The 14853-nt window shown below is 41.0% G+C and overlaps 2 protein-coding genes across 2 annotated transcripts; both read left to right on the top strand.

Annotated features, from left to right (window-relative positions):
- The first annotated feature begins 2333 nt into the window (after nucleotides 1-2333).
- Nucleotides 2334-4798, top strand: LOC110967212 (guanylyl cyclase-activating protein 2-like). The gene is made up of 4 exons (XM_022216740.2): nucleotides 2334-2671; nucleotides 2761-2910; nucleotides 3822-3930; nucleotides 4044-4798. Exons 1-4 carry the CDS (start codon nucleotides 2474-2476, stop codon nucleotides 4169-4171), a joined length of 585 nt encoding a protein of 194 aa, XP_022072432.1. The 5' UTR covers nucleotides 2334-2473; the 3' UTR covers nucleotides 4172-4798.
- Nucleotides 4799-8273: 3475 nt separating this feature from the next.
- On the top strand, nucleotides 8274-11313 carry LOC110967211 (guanylyl cyclase-activating protein 2-like). The gene is made up of 4 exons (XM_022216739.1): nucleotides 8274-8474; nucleotides 8656-8805; nucleotides 10944-11055; nucleotides 11174-11313. The coding sequence occupies exons 1-4, from the start codon at nucleotides 8274-8276 to the stop codon at nucleotides 11311-11313; spliced, it is 603 nt and encodes a 200-aa protein (XP_022072431.1).
- The last annotated feature ends 3540 nt before the right edge of the window (nucleotides 11314-14853 follow it).

The following is a 14853-nucleotide window of genomic DNA, read 5'->3' as shown; positions in this document are numbered from 1 at the left end:
TTTGCACAGTCTGTAAGTGGGTGAACTGAAACTACTGGGAGCAGGCTAGATTGTAAAGTGACTGCAGCAGGAAGGAAGGACCTGTGGTATCTCTCCTTTAGACACTGCGGTTGAAGCAGTCTTTAGGACACACTGCTGGGTTTAGATACAAAAATGACATGATTAAGGTAAGGAAAATGTCTGCTTTAGGTTAAAATTGAGTGTTTTACAATGTTAACATGTTAGTAGTTTAGTTAGGTTTATGTACCCAAATTACTTGGTTAGGTTCAGGAAAACATCATGGTTTTGGTTAAAGAATGATTTTTTTTCACGACATCATTGGAGCTTCTCATTCATTTTCAGGGTTAGAAATGTTTCTATGACACACCATAAACAATGACAACCCAGGAGATTTTATGCTTCCATCAAAATGTAGCTTAACTGCATAGAAACTGATCTTATCTTGGACAGAGTTGGGTTTAGACACCAAAGTTACTTGGTGAGTTTGAGGAAAATATCACGCTTTGGGTTGGAAATGACTCTTTTACAATGTTATCTACATGCTCGTAGCTTAGTTAGTTTTGGGTACCAAAATTATTTTGTTTGGTTTGAGAATGAAAGAATGACCTTTTCACAACGTCATTGCAGCTTCTCATCCATTTTCAGGGTTTGAATTTTTTCTATCACAGACATTATCCAGAAGAAAATGCAGTTTAGTTGCATAGAAATAGATTTTTAGGAGACCAAGCTTTTTAGATTAGGTTTAGAAATCGCCCTGCTTTGAGTTAAAACTGCCCCTTTCACAACATGAACTGCATGTTAGAAGCTTGTTTTAAGTGAATGATAACCATTTTACAACATATTTTGGGTTTATCCTCTATTTTATTGGTTACTCGGGTGACACGTCCCATCCCATCTAATATATGATTGGTTGGCTGAAGAAGAATGGCTGTCAGAAAGTTAGGTGTGTTGTTTTAAGACATATTTGTGATTCACCACTGTTGATATGCAGGAGAAAATACAAAATATAACCGAGAAAATAGCTTAATTGTGTCAGAATGCAAATTTTAGGAGACAAGAGTGGGTTTGATTGAGCAGCAGCTCCAAAGAAATCCAATAAATGGTAAAGATAGGGCAACTAATTTTTTTTTTATCTATATGACACACAATCACAATCACGGACAAAATATGTTCCTTTGAAGCACAATTAAGAATGCAGCTTAGTTCTATAAGAATGTGATTTTTGGGAGCAGGCTTTAGCATAAATTACTGCAACATCATTGCTGTTTCAGGTTTAAATATTAAATAAATCACTCAAATTATGCAGCATCTAATGAGCAACCAACAGCTCATCCTAAGCTGTTGCTGGACACTCATGCTTAATTTGCACACACTGAGGGATCCTGTCACTCGGCAGCACTAATGCAGTTAAATGAGATTGATATGCCAATTCCAAATTAGCATGACCTAGAGCGTCTTAATCTCTCAGCTTCTTCTCAACAGAACAGTGACACTGAGACTGATTAAGGACAGCATTAGATCTGGACATCAGCAGATAGATTCATGGACACAAGTGTTTATAGGACAGGTGGAGAAACACGGTTTAGTTTCTCACTCTTCAAAGCACAAAGTACAGCTGGTGCTGCTGGAAGCATCATTCACTTTTCAAGTATTTGGTCATAAATCAAAGAATTAGGTAAAAATGATGACAGCGATAGAGGAAAAGTTGATGGATTACCAAAAACGAACTAAGCACGATTAATTTTTTAGCACTTTTTATCCTCTTTTCATTTGGTTTTGTCTGCAAATCAGTGCCAAAAATGCTAAACCAACACTACCTGATACAAACGAAACAACAGATATTCAAATTTTGCAAATAGCTTGTTAGTAAAGAGGGACAACCAGCAACTAAACAGCCAGATATTTTCTCAGACGTAACCAAAAGAGCAGAAAAAGAAAGTGTAATTTGGCCTTACAGAAGTGTCTAAAGGTTTTTTGGCACTAAATCTAAAAGTGAAGAAACTTTTGAGCAGAATGCTGCACAATTTCATGCAAACAGAAACGAGATAAGCAGCCACTCTCTGTCTGTAAAATGGCATCGTACCAATTCTCACTTGCTCAGGGACATTTGCACCACTCTTCAGAGTCTCAGTTTCTTCTGTGTCTTCATTTTAGCCCAGACAGAATCACACCATTAATTGCATACCATTCATATGCATGTTGGAAAAAACGCATGGATCCTAACCGGTGTGGCCTCGACTCACATTTAGCAGCAGACCTAATTAACGCAGTGAGAGGAAACCCAGCCATCTTAACACCACGGTAATCCTGGGACAGCACTAATCACATGCCTCCTGCTTAAACCCGTGCTTTGGGATTCCACGGTGTTAGAAACACCAAGAGTTTGAGACACCCATTTCAAAGCTGGACACTCCACCGTGGAGACGACACCCAAACGCTTCAGGACTATGGACTATTAAATGACAGAGCAGCCATGGGGCAGGCTCAGCAGACAGAGAACAGTCAGGAGATTGATGTCAAAGCCCTGCAGGACATGTACAAACGGTTTGTCTTAGAGTGCCCAAGTGGAGTACTTTTTCTGCACGAGTTCAAGCGTTTCTTCGGTGTGGATCCAACTGGAGAAGCGTCTGAGTATGCGGAGAACATGTTTCGAGTGTTTGACAAAAATGGGGTGAGAGACCAAAGGAAGCTGTGACAGCCTGGTTTATTGTGTTTGTCTGCAAAATTCAACATGTAACCCAATTTTTCCTCATCGTTTAGGACAACACAATAGATTTCCTGGAGTTTGTGGCTGCACTCAACCTTGTTTTCCGTGGAGACCTGGAGCATAAACTGCGCTGGTCGTTCAAGGTGTACGACAAGGACAGCAACGGCTACATAGACCGGGATGAACTACGGTCCATAATAGATGTATGTGCGTATGTCAACGACAACAAAATAACTTATGGACTAAAATAACAAACAAGTAGACAGATGGATTCCCGTTCACACAATGGCTAGGTTCCAAATTCCAAGCGACACCTGGTGTATTTTCAACGTCTTAATCTAGGATGCAGTGTGGTGGATTAGGAGCAGGCTGGCTGTGGCGTTTAGCTTCACATCAAGTGCTCCCACATGCACTAACATTCTTTAAACCTGCCAGATAACTTCACTTTCTTGCATTTTCACTGTACTTAGATAATTAATGACTGCTCGACTCCAAAAAGTCTTAAATTTTACTCTGAAATCCTGTGCTTTTCCTGCTAAATCTAATTTATTTAATTTATTTGTATTCTTTTCTGCAGTGTAGACTAATCCTGGAGATTAACATTTTTTTCTTTACAGCATAATTTCAAATGCATTCTTTTATATTTTTGATGTTTTCGGTATTAATCTACAATGTAGAAAATAAATAAAAGCCATTGAATGAGAAGGTGTGTCCAAACTTTTGACTGGTAGTGTATATAATTAAAATGACAGTAATTCAGTATAATTATTCTTTATCTTATGTTTTACTGTTCAAACCTTTATTTAAAATGACTACAGGTGTATAGGTGTATTTTTTCTTCGTGCTTTAGTGAATACATCTTTAAAAAAGTGCTCAATAAAAGAGTAATCAAGATGTTTTCTGGATTTATGCCAAAGTGAGCTTAATGCTGCTGCTCAATCCTGAGTCATTCTGTTACGTCATTCCTCTAAATAAGCTTCTATGTTGTGCAGTTGATGAAAAGGTTGTGCATCCTCATTGCAGTAGCTTTTACTCAAATGGTAGCTGATATGATGCAATTGTCTCTTGTCTTACAAAAATGAAATGGAGCATTTCTTTATCTTCCCCCATCCAGAGCATCTATCGGGTCAAGAGAGGCTCCAAGACCGACACAGAAGACTCAAAGCTTACAGTCGACGAGGTTGTAAATCGAATATTAGCGGCTGTAGATAGCGATGGAGATGGTGAGCATTCCGTCATATTTAGCGACATTTGCAGCACAGTTAAACACAGACGACAAATCGTATTTGAGAAAATATCGGTCCTTTTCTCTTTTGCCTTTTTTCTTGTTCCACAGGTACTATCACCATGGAAGAGTTCATTAAAGGTGCACAGCAAGACCCTTGGGTGCTCAACATGTTGAAGCTGGACATGAACCCGGCCCGATGGGTCATGGAGCACCGGAGAAAGAGTGCACACTTCTGAAGCATCAAAACACCTCAGCCTTCCCCATGTGGACAAAATGTGGAACAATCACGGCTTCAATTAAGACATTTAGTCACGTCTATATAATGTGTTAAGTGCACAAGTTAACACTGAAAATCTAGATTCTTCTTGCCAGCATTTACAGTTTCATATTTACAGACTGGTCATTATAGTGTCTATGTTGCCATTATTTATCTTTTAGCAAAGGGACACTTAGAAATGAGTGTGAGCATACTGAAAAGTGTATACTCACTACTTATTTCTTTGGGTACAGCATTCTGTGACAGCTATACTAATGGTCAAGCTTAATTATATTATTTTCATTCAAGAAACACATAACTGTAATTATAAACAAGTGCATATACAGTACATGGCATGCTAACTCTAAGTGAGCCTTTCTGTTGTAAAGTGTCAATGTGTAAATAACGAATTATTGTGCTTTTTTATTGTCATGTTTTTTGTTTTGTTTTTTACTATTTTCAGTTTTGTTTGTTGTTAAGCGAATAATAACATTACTGGGACATAATATATCATCACTATGTATACACGTTGGCATAAACTGAATAAAAGTACTGTGAGAAACATTGTTGTATTTTACTTTTAAAGGCAGATTTCACTACATATGAATTCAAGTTCAATAAAGAAATGTGTCAACATCATTGTTGAGTCCTGCTTCCACCTATACAAATGAATGATCATTCTCTGTTGGCATAGAGCTGAAACGCTGCTCTTTATTACATTTTCTTTAATTATCCTACCTAGAAATAGAGAAGAAAAAAACACATTCTTAAATCACATGGGACTGGCTAACTGTGTTTACATGACATGTTTTTATGTGTTAGCATTTGAAAAAGCTCATGAAGAAGGAAATTCTTCCTCTAGAAGAACTTCCCTAAAGTTCCACTCACGTTTGTTGTTGAGCACATGGACAAAGAAAAGGCCTTCTGGAGGAAAGCTCTGTGGTCAGATGGAACAAAAATTGAACTATTAGTTAACAGAAATATGTGTGAAAGAGAGAAGGTAAGGGCTTTAACCTAGCATCAAGCATGGTCAGTTTCATGCTCTGGGGCTGTTTTTCTCCTGGTGGAACTGGTGCTTTACACAAAGGAAATTGCATAATGAAGAAGGAGGATTAACTTCACATTCTCAACATTCAACAGTTTTTATTTGTCGCATGCTCATACGGTATGTGCAGTGAAATGCAAAGTGACTGTTCTCGAGGCCGTGCAATAACAATAACCAGAGGAGGGTAGGGTACCCGGGCTGCACAGTGTAGTAGTGGTTAGCACGTTTGCCTTGCAGCAAGAAGATCCCCGGTTCAAATCCCAGGGTGGGCCTGGGATCTTTCTGCATGTTCTCCCTGTGCATGCGTGGGTTTTCTCCGGGTACTCCGGCTTCCTCCCACAGTCCAAAAATATGCTGAGGTTAATTGATTATTCTAAATTGTCCGTAGGTGTGAATGTGAGTGTGATTGTGTGTCTGTATATGTAGCCCTGTGACAGACTGGTGACCTGTCCAGGGTGTCCCCTGCCTTCGCCCGAGTCAGCTGGGATAGACTCCAGCACCCTAGTGAGGATAAAGTGGTATATGGATGGATGGATGGATGGGTAGGGTACCCAAAAAATGTACTCAAGTAAGAGTAACATTACTTCAAAATAATATCACTCAAGTGGAAGTAAAAAGCAGTCATCCAAAAAAATTACTCAAGTAAGAGTAAAAAGGTATTTGGTGAAAAGACTATTCAAGTACTGAGAAACTGTTTGATTGTAATATTCAATTTATTTTTTAGAAACGATGTGATCAGACAGAGGTGTCTTCTCAGGGAAACACCTGTAGTTTGGCCTTTCAGTGTTTGCAGACACATTGACATGTTATTTTCCTTTGCATTTTAGATGCTGATATTTGCATTGCATTGCATTGCATAACCATGGTACACTCTGCTCATCATAGCACCCTCTGCAGGGTTATCCGGTTGCATTTGGTGATTTTCCCTGTCAGAGTGCTCCCCACCACTCCATGGTAGAAAGTCCTCAGGACCTTCAGCGAGACTTCTTTCTCAGCTGTCTGACATGATAAATATGCTTCCTCGCCTGCTTTACCTGGACTATCCATGTGTTTGGACCATGACATATCCTCAGAGATGTGCACTCCCAGGTACTCGAAGCGGCCCACCCTCTCCACAAATGATCCCTTAATCCTCAGTGAAGGATAATTTTTTCTTTTGGTTTCTCCTAAAGTCCACAATCAGCTGCTTGGTTTTCTGACATTCAGCAACAGGTTGTTAATCTGACACCACCATGACAGACTGTTAACGTTCTTTCTGTACGTCTGCTCATCACTGTTACTGACGCATCCAACCGCAACTGTGGCATCTTCAAATTTCACAATAATATTATCATGAGGGCTAAGGATTCATCCCAGGGGGCTCCGGTGTTCAGATTGCAGGATTTGGAAATGTATCTGCACACTCGGACCAACTGGGTTCTGGCTGACAGGAAATCCAGAATCCAGTCATACAGGGAGGTGCTCAGACCCAGACTGGACACCTTGAGTTTGGACGGTGCAATGTATTGAACACTGATCTGAAATCAACAGACAGGATTCTCAGCATTCTTCAGAAAGACTGGATCTTGGATACAGCTGGGTGGTCCAACAAGACAGCGATCCCAGACACACATCAAAAGTGGTGAGGAAATGGTTCAATCTGGCTCGAAAGTAGGTTTCTAGCCAGATCTCCCCAAAGTCCCGACTTAAACCTCATCAAGAGCTCATGTGCTGTGATGAAGAAACCAGTCTGTGACAGAAAGACAATAAATTCAGTTGCACCAATTCTCTAAAGAGGGATGTTCAAAGATACAATCAGAAGCTAGTGGATGGCAACCAAAAGTGCCTAGCTGAGGTGAAAATAGCCAACAGACATTTAACCAGATATTAGAATTGCTGTATGTATACTTATGACCCAGTAGATTTTGTCATATTTCCAGAAAAACTTTAATACATCTAGGAACTAAGCAAAATGCACAAAGGTGTTTATGTGTGACAAATTTCCATGTGTTTCAAGCATTCCATCACAGAAAATTATTACTTGTAGGAGCCACTGGAAATTCAAGACTGCCATGATAAACCCAGTCTTTACAAATAGAAACTTTTGTTCACAACCGTAATTATTTTTTCCCAGAGGATATTCTGACACATCACAAAGCACACATTTAAATATAAAAATAATGATGCCTCGATAATCATAAACAAGGAAACAAACTGTTAACACTGTCACAAGACTCAATATAAAGACTGATTCTCCTGATAGACTAGGTATAGATAGCAAAGATGAACTAGACAAGCCCTCAGTAGATGGCATCTACTGGCAGCCACTGTGCAGCCCCTACCGTCACACATGTAGCTTTCAATTTTGATCATCCTACGTATATCCCTTCCTACTTGATCTGCTGACCTCTAACTCCACAAGTGAGCAGGGGACCTTAGACCGATCGTCAGTGCCAAGTTTGATCATCCTGACTTCAGCACTTGCAGAGATATCTGACCGGACATACACCCACACCCACATACATACATACTTACCAAGCCAGCCAGCCAGCCAGCCAGCCAGATACCGAAGCGAATGCAGTAACCCCGCTGATGTGTACGTCAGGCGTGGTTAATTAAATCAGCTCTAAACGATTAACCTGATAATCTTAACAGCTACAGAGAAAGAGGCATTTAGACCCTATTATGACAAATGACTTAAGTAAGTATTTGCAGTCAGTGCATTAGTGGCTTTAGGTCACAAAAGGTTCAATATAGGATCAGGCCTGTGGATTACTGCTTTAAACACAGCTTGCTGAAGCCTTCGGACAAAAATACACTTCTTGGCTGAGGTCAGGCATCACATGAACCGATTATCATCCTCGACCAAGATCTCAACTCTTGAAATCCTGCAGAGACCTTCAGCAGCAGCTGTGAGGTGGACGCTATGCTATTTGCTGCAAGCAGCACGGGCAGTTTTTACGCTTAATACTTCACTAAAGCATCTGTATTTTTATATTTCTCAAACAAAGTAAGAAATTCTACATTTTCTATTGTACTTGTAGGATTTAGATTTAGCATGGGTCAAAATCAACAAATACAGACACCGGACGAAGAATTGGAGCTAAGAAGCATCTATGACCTCTACAAATTCTTCATCACCGAGTGCCCGAGTGGATCTCTGTACCTGCACGAGTTTAAGAGGATGTTTGGAGTACAGAATGGTACACCAGAGGCACAGTACATGGACAACATCTTCCGAGCATTCGACATGAATCATGTGAGTTACAAAGTCGCGTTGAAGTAAAACATTTCAGTATTCAAATCAAAGTGGCGGCAATTTGAGTAACAGTATTTTCATATTTGGTTTCTGTTCTTGAAAAGCCACATCAAATGTCCCTTCTCCTGATCTACCCAAGCATGCTTTATGGGTTTTAAAGATGAAATTCCGCTCTTTTCAGGACAACACGATGGATTTTCTAGAGTATGTGGCCGCACTTAATCTTGTTCTACGTGGAAAACCTGAAAACAAGCTGAAGTGGTCCTTCAAGGTCTTTGATGGCGATGACAATGGCTACCTAGACAGAAGAGAACTTCAAAAGATTGTAATGGTAAAAAATCTTGCCTTGACAAAAATCACTGCTTCAGAATCTCAGTAAAACTGATACCGTCTCAGTTTACATACATTTTTCATAAGACCGTCTTTCTATTTAATTCAGACTTCAATGGACATGTTGGTGCAGGCAACAGAGGTAACAAGGAAGTGATGGATGGGTTTCGTATCCAGGATAGGAACACAGAAAGATATATGGTAGTAGATTTTGCAAAAAGGATGAAATGGGTGTAGTGAATTCTTTCTTCCTGAAGAAGCAGGAACGTAGGGTGACTTACAAGAGCAGAGGTAGGATCACACAGGTAGACTTCTTCCTGTATAGATGGAATCTGAAGGAGATCAGTGACTGCAAAGTAGTGAGAGTGTAGCCAGGCAGCATGGGATGGTGATGTGTAGGATGGCTCTAGTGGTGAGGACGATGAAGAGATCAAAGGAAGAGCAGCAACATTAAATATGACTTACAAGAGTCACATTTTTCTGTGGGCTGCACAGTGGCTTGGTGGTTAGCACTTGCAACTAGAAGACCCAAGTTTGTGTTTCAGCCTTCCCATGATCTATCTGCATGGAGTAGTGAGAGTGCAGCAATACAGCATAGGATGGTGGTGTGTAGGATGACTGTAGTGGTGAGGAAGGTGAGAAGGGCAAAGGCAGAGCAGAGGACGAAATGGTGGAAGTTGAGAAAGGACGAGTGTTGCAAGCTTTTTATGGAGGAGTTGAGAGGCTCTGGGAGGTATTTCCAGATGACTGGATAACTGCTGCTTATGTGATCAGGGAGAAAAGTAGGAGAGTATTTGGTGTGTCATCTGGAAGGATAGTAGATAAGTGACTTGTTGGTGGAAGGAGGAAGTGCAGGCATGTATACAGAGAAAGAGATTAGCTAAGAAGAAGTGGGACACTGACAGGACTGAAGACAGTTGACAGGAGTACAGAGAGATGCAGCGTAAGATGAAAATAGAGGTGGCAAAGGCCAAACATAGGGTGTACAATGACTTGTAGTCTAGGTTGGACAGTAAGGAGGCAGGTTAGGGTGATTATGGATAGAGATGGAAATGTGTTGAGAGTCACAAGAAGTGGAATGGGAAGATGGAAAGAGTACTCTGAAGAGTTGATGAATGAGGAAAATGAGAGAGAACGAAGAGTAGAAGAGGTGACCGTTGAGGACCAGGAAGCAGCGAAGATTAATAAGGGTGAGGTGAGAAGGGCATTGAGGAGGATGAAGAGTGGAAAGGCAGCTGGTCCCGATGATATACCTGTGGAGATATGGAAGTGTCTACGAGAGGTGGCAGCAGAGTTTCTGACTGGGTTGTTCAACAAGATCTTAAGAGTCCCTTCTTGATTGCTATGGTGATGGACAGACTGACAAATGAGGTTAGACAAGAATCTCCATGGACTATGATGTTTACAGGTGATAATGTAATCTGTAGTGAGAGCGGGGAGCAGGTGGAGGAAAATCTAGAGAGGTGGAGGTATGCCCTGGAAAGGAGAGGAATGAAGATTAGCTGCAGCAAGACAGAATACATGTGTGTGAATGAGAGTGGAAGGGTGAGGTTACAGGGAGTAGAGATAAAGAAGGTGGAGGACTTGAAGTGATAAAAGAGTATCAGCAAGAATGAAAGGAAAGGTGAACAAAGCGATGGTGAAACCAGCGATGTTGTCTGATTTAGATACAGTGGCACTGAGAGAAAGACAGGAGGTGGCAGAGGCTAAAATGGGAGTGACCAGGATGGATAGGATCAGGAATGAGTACATCAAAGGGACAAAGCATGGTAGATGTTTTTGAGCTAAAATCAGAGCAGCCAGACTGAGATGGTCTGGACATGTACAGAGGAGGGATAGTAAATATATCAGTAGAAGGATGCTGAGTTCTAAACTGCCAGGCAGGATTCCTAGAGGAAGACCAAAGAGGAAGTTTATGGATGTAGTGAAAGAGAACATTAAGTTAGTTGATGTGAGAGAGGAGGATGCAGAGGGTAGGGTTGGATGGAGGCAGATGATTGTAGCAACCCTGAAGGGAAAAACCAAACTGTCCAGCTAGGCACGGAGTTATTTATGATAATCAGCGGACACGTAGATATTTGACACAGCTATTGAATTATTCTAGGGTTGAATTCACAGTCTGCAATTTGTCTTTTTCAGATCATCTACAGGATAAAGAAAGGATCTATGTCTAACGAAGCAGGAATAGAGAACCTCACTCCTGGGCAGGTGTGTGCTCGCATCTTTGAAGAAGTTGATGTCAACAATGATGGTGAGTTGACTGTATGCTCAAAGTCACATTCACCTACTGTATGCAACAACAAACAAACAAACAAAAACAACAGGTTTGCTCAACACTAAGAAACAAATCCATTCTATTTGTGCTGCAGGTGAGATTACACTAGTGGAGTTCCTCGAGGGGGCACAGAGGAGTCCATGGCTGCAGAGTTTTCTTCATTTCGAAGTCAATCCCAGTGGCTGGGTCAAGAAATACTTGTGTGACAGGCAACTCCTGCATCCTAAAGTTTGACTGATGGACTTTGGTATATTCAAACTGGGTTGTCAAATGCAAGTGAACCTCATTTTGAATGTATGGGAAGACATTATTACCTCCTGCAGTAGAATCCTGTTGCCTTTGCTGTGGAGTAACCATTAATGGCCAAACACATGCATCAAATGCTGCCATGGTTTGGGTCCCCTTGTTCCACTAGAGGGAAGGATCGATGCAAATCAAAGTGTACTGAAAGATCACTTTTAGCCTGTTAGGAAGCATTTCTATCCAATCCTCTTTTAGGAGGAAAATTCCTCAAACCATTCAGTGACGAGGGCTCACTGAATGGTAGTGCTGGGTGCATCAATCCAAATATCGATAAAAACGATACCAGTGTTGGTATTGATATTGAACAATACCAGTGTAATGAGATCGATACTTTAGTTTAAGGTTTGTTGTGAAGCATGGAGATATGGGATCCCAAAACTAGCCATTTATAGGGGCTGACTGGGATCTCATAGAAGGGGGTGTTGTGAAGCATGGAGATATGAGATCCCAGAATCAGCCACAAAGGGGAGACTCTGACAGAACAACAGCTAAATAAGGGAACATTGTGATGTTATAACCTGTGATTTAGGATCAAATTATGCCATAACCTAATGAATGTGTTTGAACTAACCAAGTGTCTATTTCTTACATTCTTTAATGTTGAAACAGTGTAAAAAAAAAAATCAGAAGAGCAGCTCACTGTGAAAAGTGATGTTTTTGGTTACCATAGGAAACTGATGTGTTTGATAGATTTGACATAAAAGAGGAACTTATGCTTTATGAAATGGGAATGCTTTTAAGAGTTTTGATTACTATGAAACTGAGATGTTTTAGGAAGAGTTTTGATAACTGTTAATATAAGAGGTTGTAACCTGGTAATGAGGTGAGAAGTCAAAAGCTAAGGTGAACTCGAGTGAAATGTTCACCGTAAAGGTTGCTAAACTCACAATAGATTGGGGATTTTTAGAAGTCTGTAAACATTGTCCAAAAGATTGCACAATGGGATGTCAGCGACAGTTAGAGGCTGACACCTGTTTTTCCATTTCCTGATCAGGAGCCTGTGCTGAGGTGCAGACAGGAGAGATCAGGGGGGGGCAAGATGGGCTGTCTGGACAGTCCAAAACAGACAGTTTCAGTTCCTTAAAAGTGGAGGTGTCCATGCGGTCGTTGCGTACAAGTGTGTGAGTTGGGAGGGGGTAGAGATGAAGTTATTCCTCAAATTAATTTAGTATGAGATCATTGCTATGTTAAAGATGGAGTCATTGCATATGCATAAGGTTCAGTAAACTATAAATTACATCTGATCGAGACGCAAGTTGGGAGTTGTTGGGAGTCGTTGGGTGGAAGTCGCTTGATGCAAACCAGGGTAGAAATGCCCTGAGCTAAGGGGATTTTATCACGCAACTCAGACGGGGGATTCAACATGATCTGCAAAGGAATAACTGTTCTATTGGAATCATGGACGAAATAACTGCTTTTTCTGCAGTGTTGAGGATTACAGAACTGTGATCTGGATATAACACTGACTGATGGAACATTACTGCAATTTATTATTTCCAAAGGAATTACCCCAGAGTGGATTACAAAGTTTATTGGCCCAAACAACAAAATTGGATACATGCAGATCTAAATGTGGTCCGGACCCATGTCCACTTCCCCCTGGGCCCCGGCGGGTCTCAAACACTTGTCGGGTTTCAGGTGAGCAGTCGACTACTGCCATAGCCGTCTGCTCTCCCTCCAAATTATGTAATCTGGGTGATTATTACATCTCTTTTATGAAAGCATAGTTCCACTTATGAGTCATGTTAAGCCATTGAAAGAATAGTGATGTTTGATTAATTGTCTGATGATTAAGAGCTATGCTTTTGCCCTGCTAAATATATTTAAATAAAGCATTATTCTGCAATTAAAGACAACAAATTGCAAGTGCTATTTTTTATCCCTGAATAAATACTTATACATCTAGCTCTGGATGTAAAAAGTCAGATTATTGAGTGCATAACAATAGTAGAGGTTCTGAAGGGTTACCTAATTATAGGGACCAGATTGGCATGGTATAAACATATCCTAGAGGTTATCTATATGTCCATAATCTCTGAATTAAACCTAGCAACTTACCAAGTGCAAGATCCATGAGAGGAAAAGCTGCCGTTAACAGGCGTGTCTGGTGATTAAGTTTAACTATACCGAAGTGGCTATTCGGTTAAATTAATTATCAGAGGAAGCAGGGATAGGCGTCTGGATGTAGGCAGTGAGAAAGCTGGGCGAATTTTCCTCGTCTACCAGCTTACTCCTGTTCTGCAGCATCCCTCTGAGTAAGATCTCAGGGGGCGGTGGAACCGGACCCGTAAGACGGAGAGCTGGTCCGGTGATTCCCTGACAGCTGAATAAGTTAATTAGGGGGTCACTGGCCCTGAGGAATCATAGGTTCTGTCCTGTATGTCTGAACTGGTGACCTGACTGTCTGTCAGAGCTCCTCCTGTCAGAGTGGAGCAGCACTTTGCTAATCCTCCTCTTGTGACTGGACGTTCATGACGTCATGTGACTCAGTGGCAGCAGACAAACAATTAAACAGGCTGAGCAGCCACATTATATATCATAGTGGTGGAAAGTGTAACTTGGCTCTGTCGGTCTGTTCCTCCCTGATATGTAAAATGCACTGTTTAACTGTTGTACAATCCTCAACCAACATTGAGGAAAGATAAGGCAGAGAAGGAGAAGTATGACTGAGACACAGCTGATGATCAGACTGCAGGCAGGAAGATACTGAAGTAGTGAGCCAATCACAAAGACCAGTGCTGTAGCAGGGCTACAAAATTAAATAATCACTACTCACAGTCATGATTTTTAGCTTCTAATCACTATACGAAAATGACTGACTTCAGTTTTTAAAATTTAAAAATGCGCTCCGCTCCTAAAAGACGTAGCACACTTACGTACACTATTTTCTTCACTCATAGAAAACAACACATGGATAAAACCAATGGCTTTCATTTTGGATAAATCTGAAATGAGGACACTTTATCTCACTATTTTCAAAGTAATTTTTGTTCACATGCCCGTCTATGCAGCATCTACCAGTCTACACTGTGAGGCGTTTAGGGAACACTGGTAAATGTAGTATCTGTCAATAAGCAAATATATTTTAATTGCCCCCCTCCGGACAAATGAAGTTTTCTGAAAAAAAATATTCAGGTGTTTCATCTCTAACCAGGTAGGGGCAATGAACTGACAATGTCTGTCAAACCAGTGTGACTACTGAAAAACTTAGTTTGGAGCATCGGTATCGGTGATACTGGCCCTGGATTTACTTGGTATTGGATCGATACCAAATCTTGCAGTATCACGCATCACTACTGAATGGTGTGATGAGCACAAAAACATCCATCCATCCATTCTCTATACACCGCTTTATCCTCATTAGGGTCGCGGCGGGTGCTGGAGCCTATCCCAGCTGACTCGGGCGAAGGCAGGGGACACCCTGGACAGGTCACCAGTCTGTCACAGGGCAGCACAAAAACAACGCAAATC

Source organism: Acanthochromis polyacanthus, chromosome 2 (genome assembly GCF_021347895.1).
Source record: "Acanthochromis polyacanthus isolate Apoly-LR-REF ecotype Palm Island chromosome 2, KAUST_Apoly_ChrSc, whole genome shotgun sequence".
NCBI lineage: Eukaryota > Metazoa > Chordata > Actinopteri > Pomacentridae > Acanthochromis > Acanthochromis polyacanthus.
The sequence above is the reverse complement of the archived record's forward strand: the minus strand, read 5'-3'. Positions and strand labels throughout refer to the sequence as shown.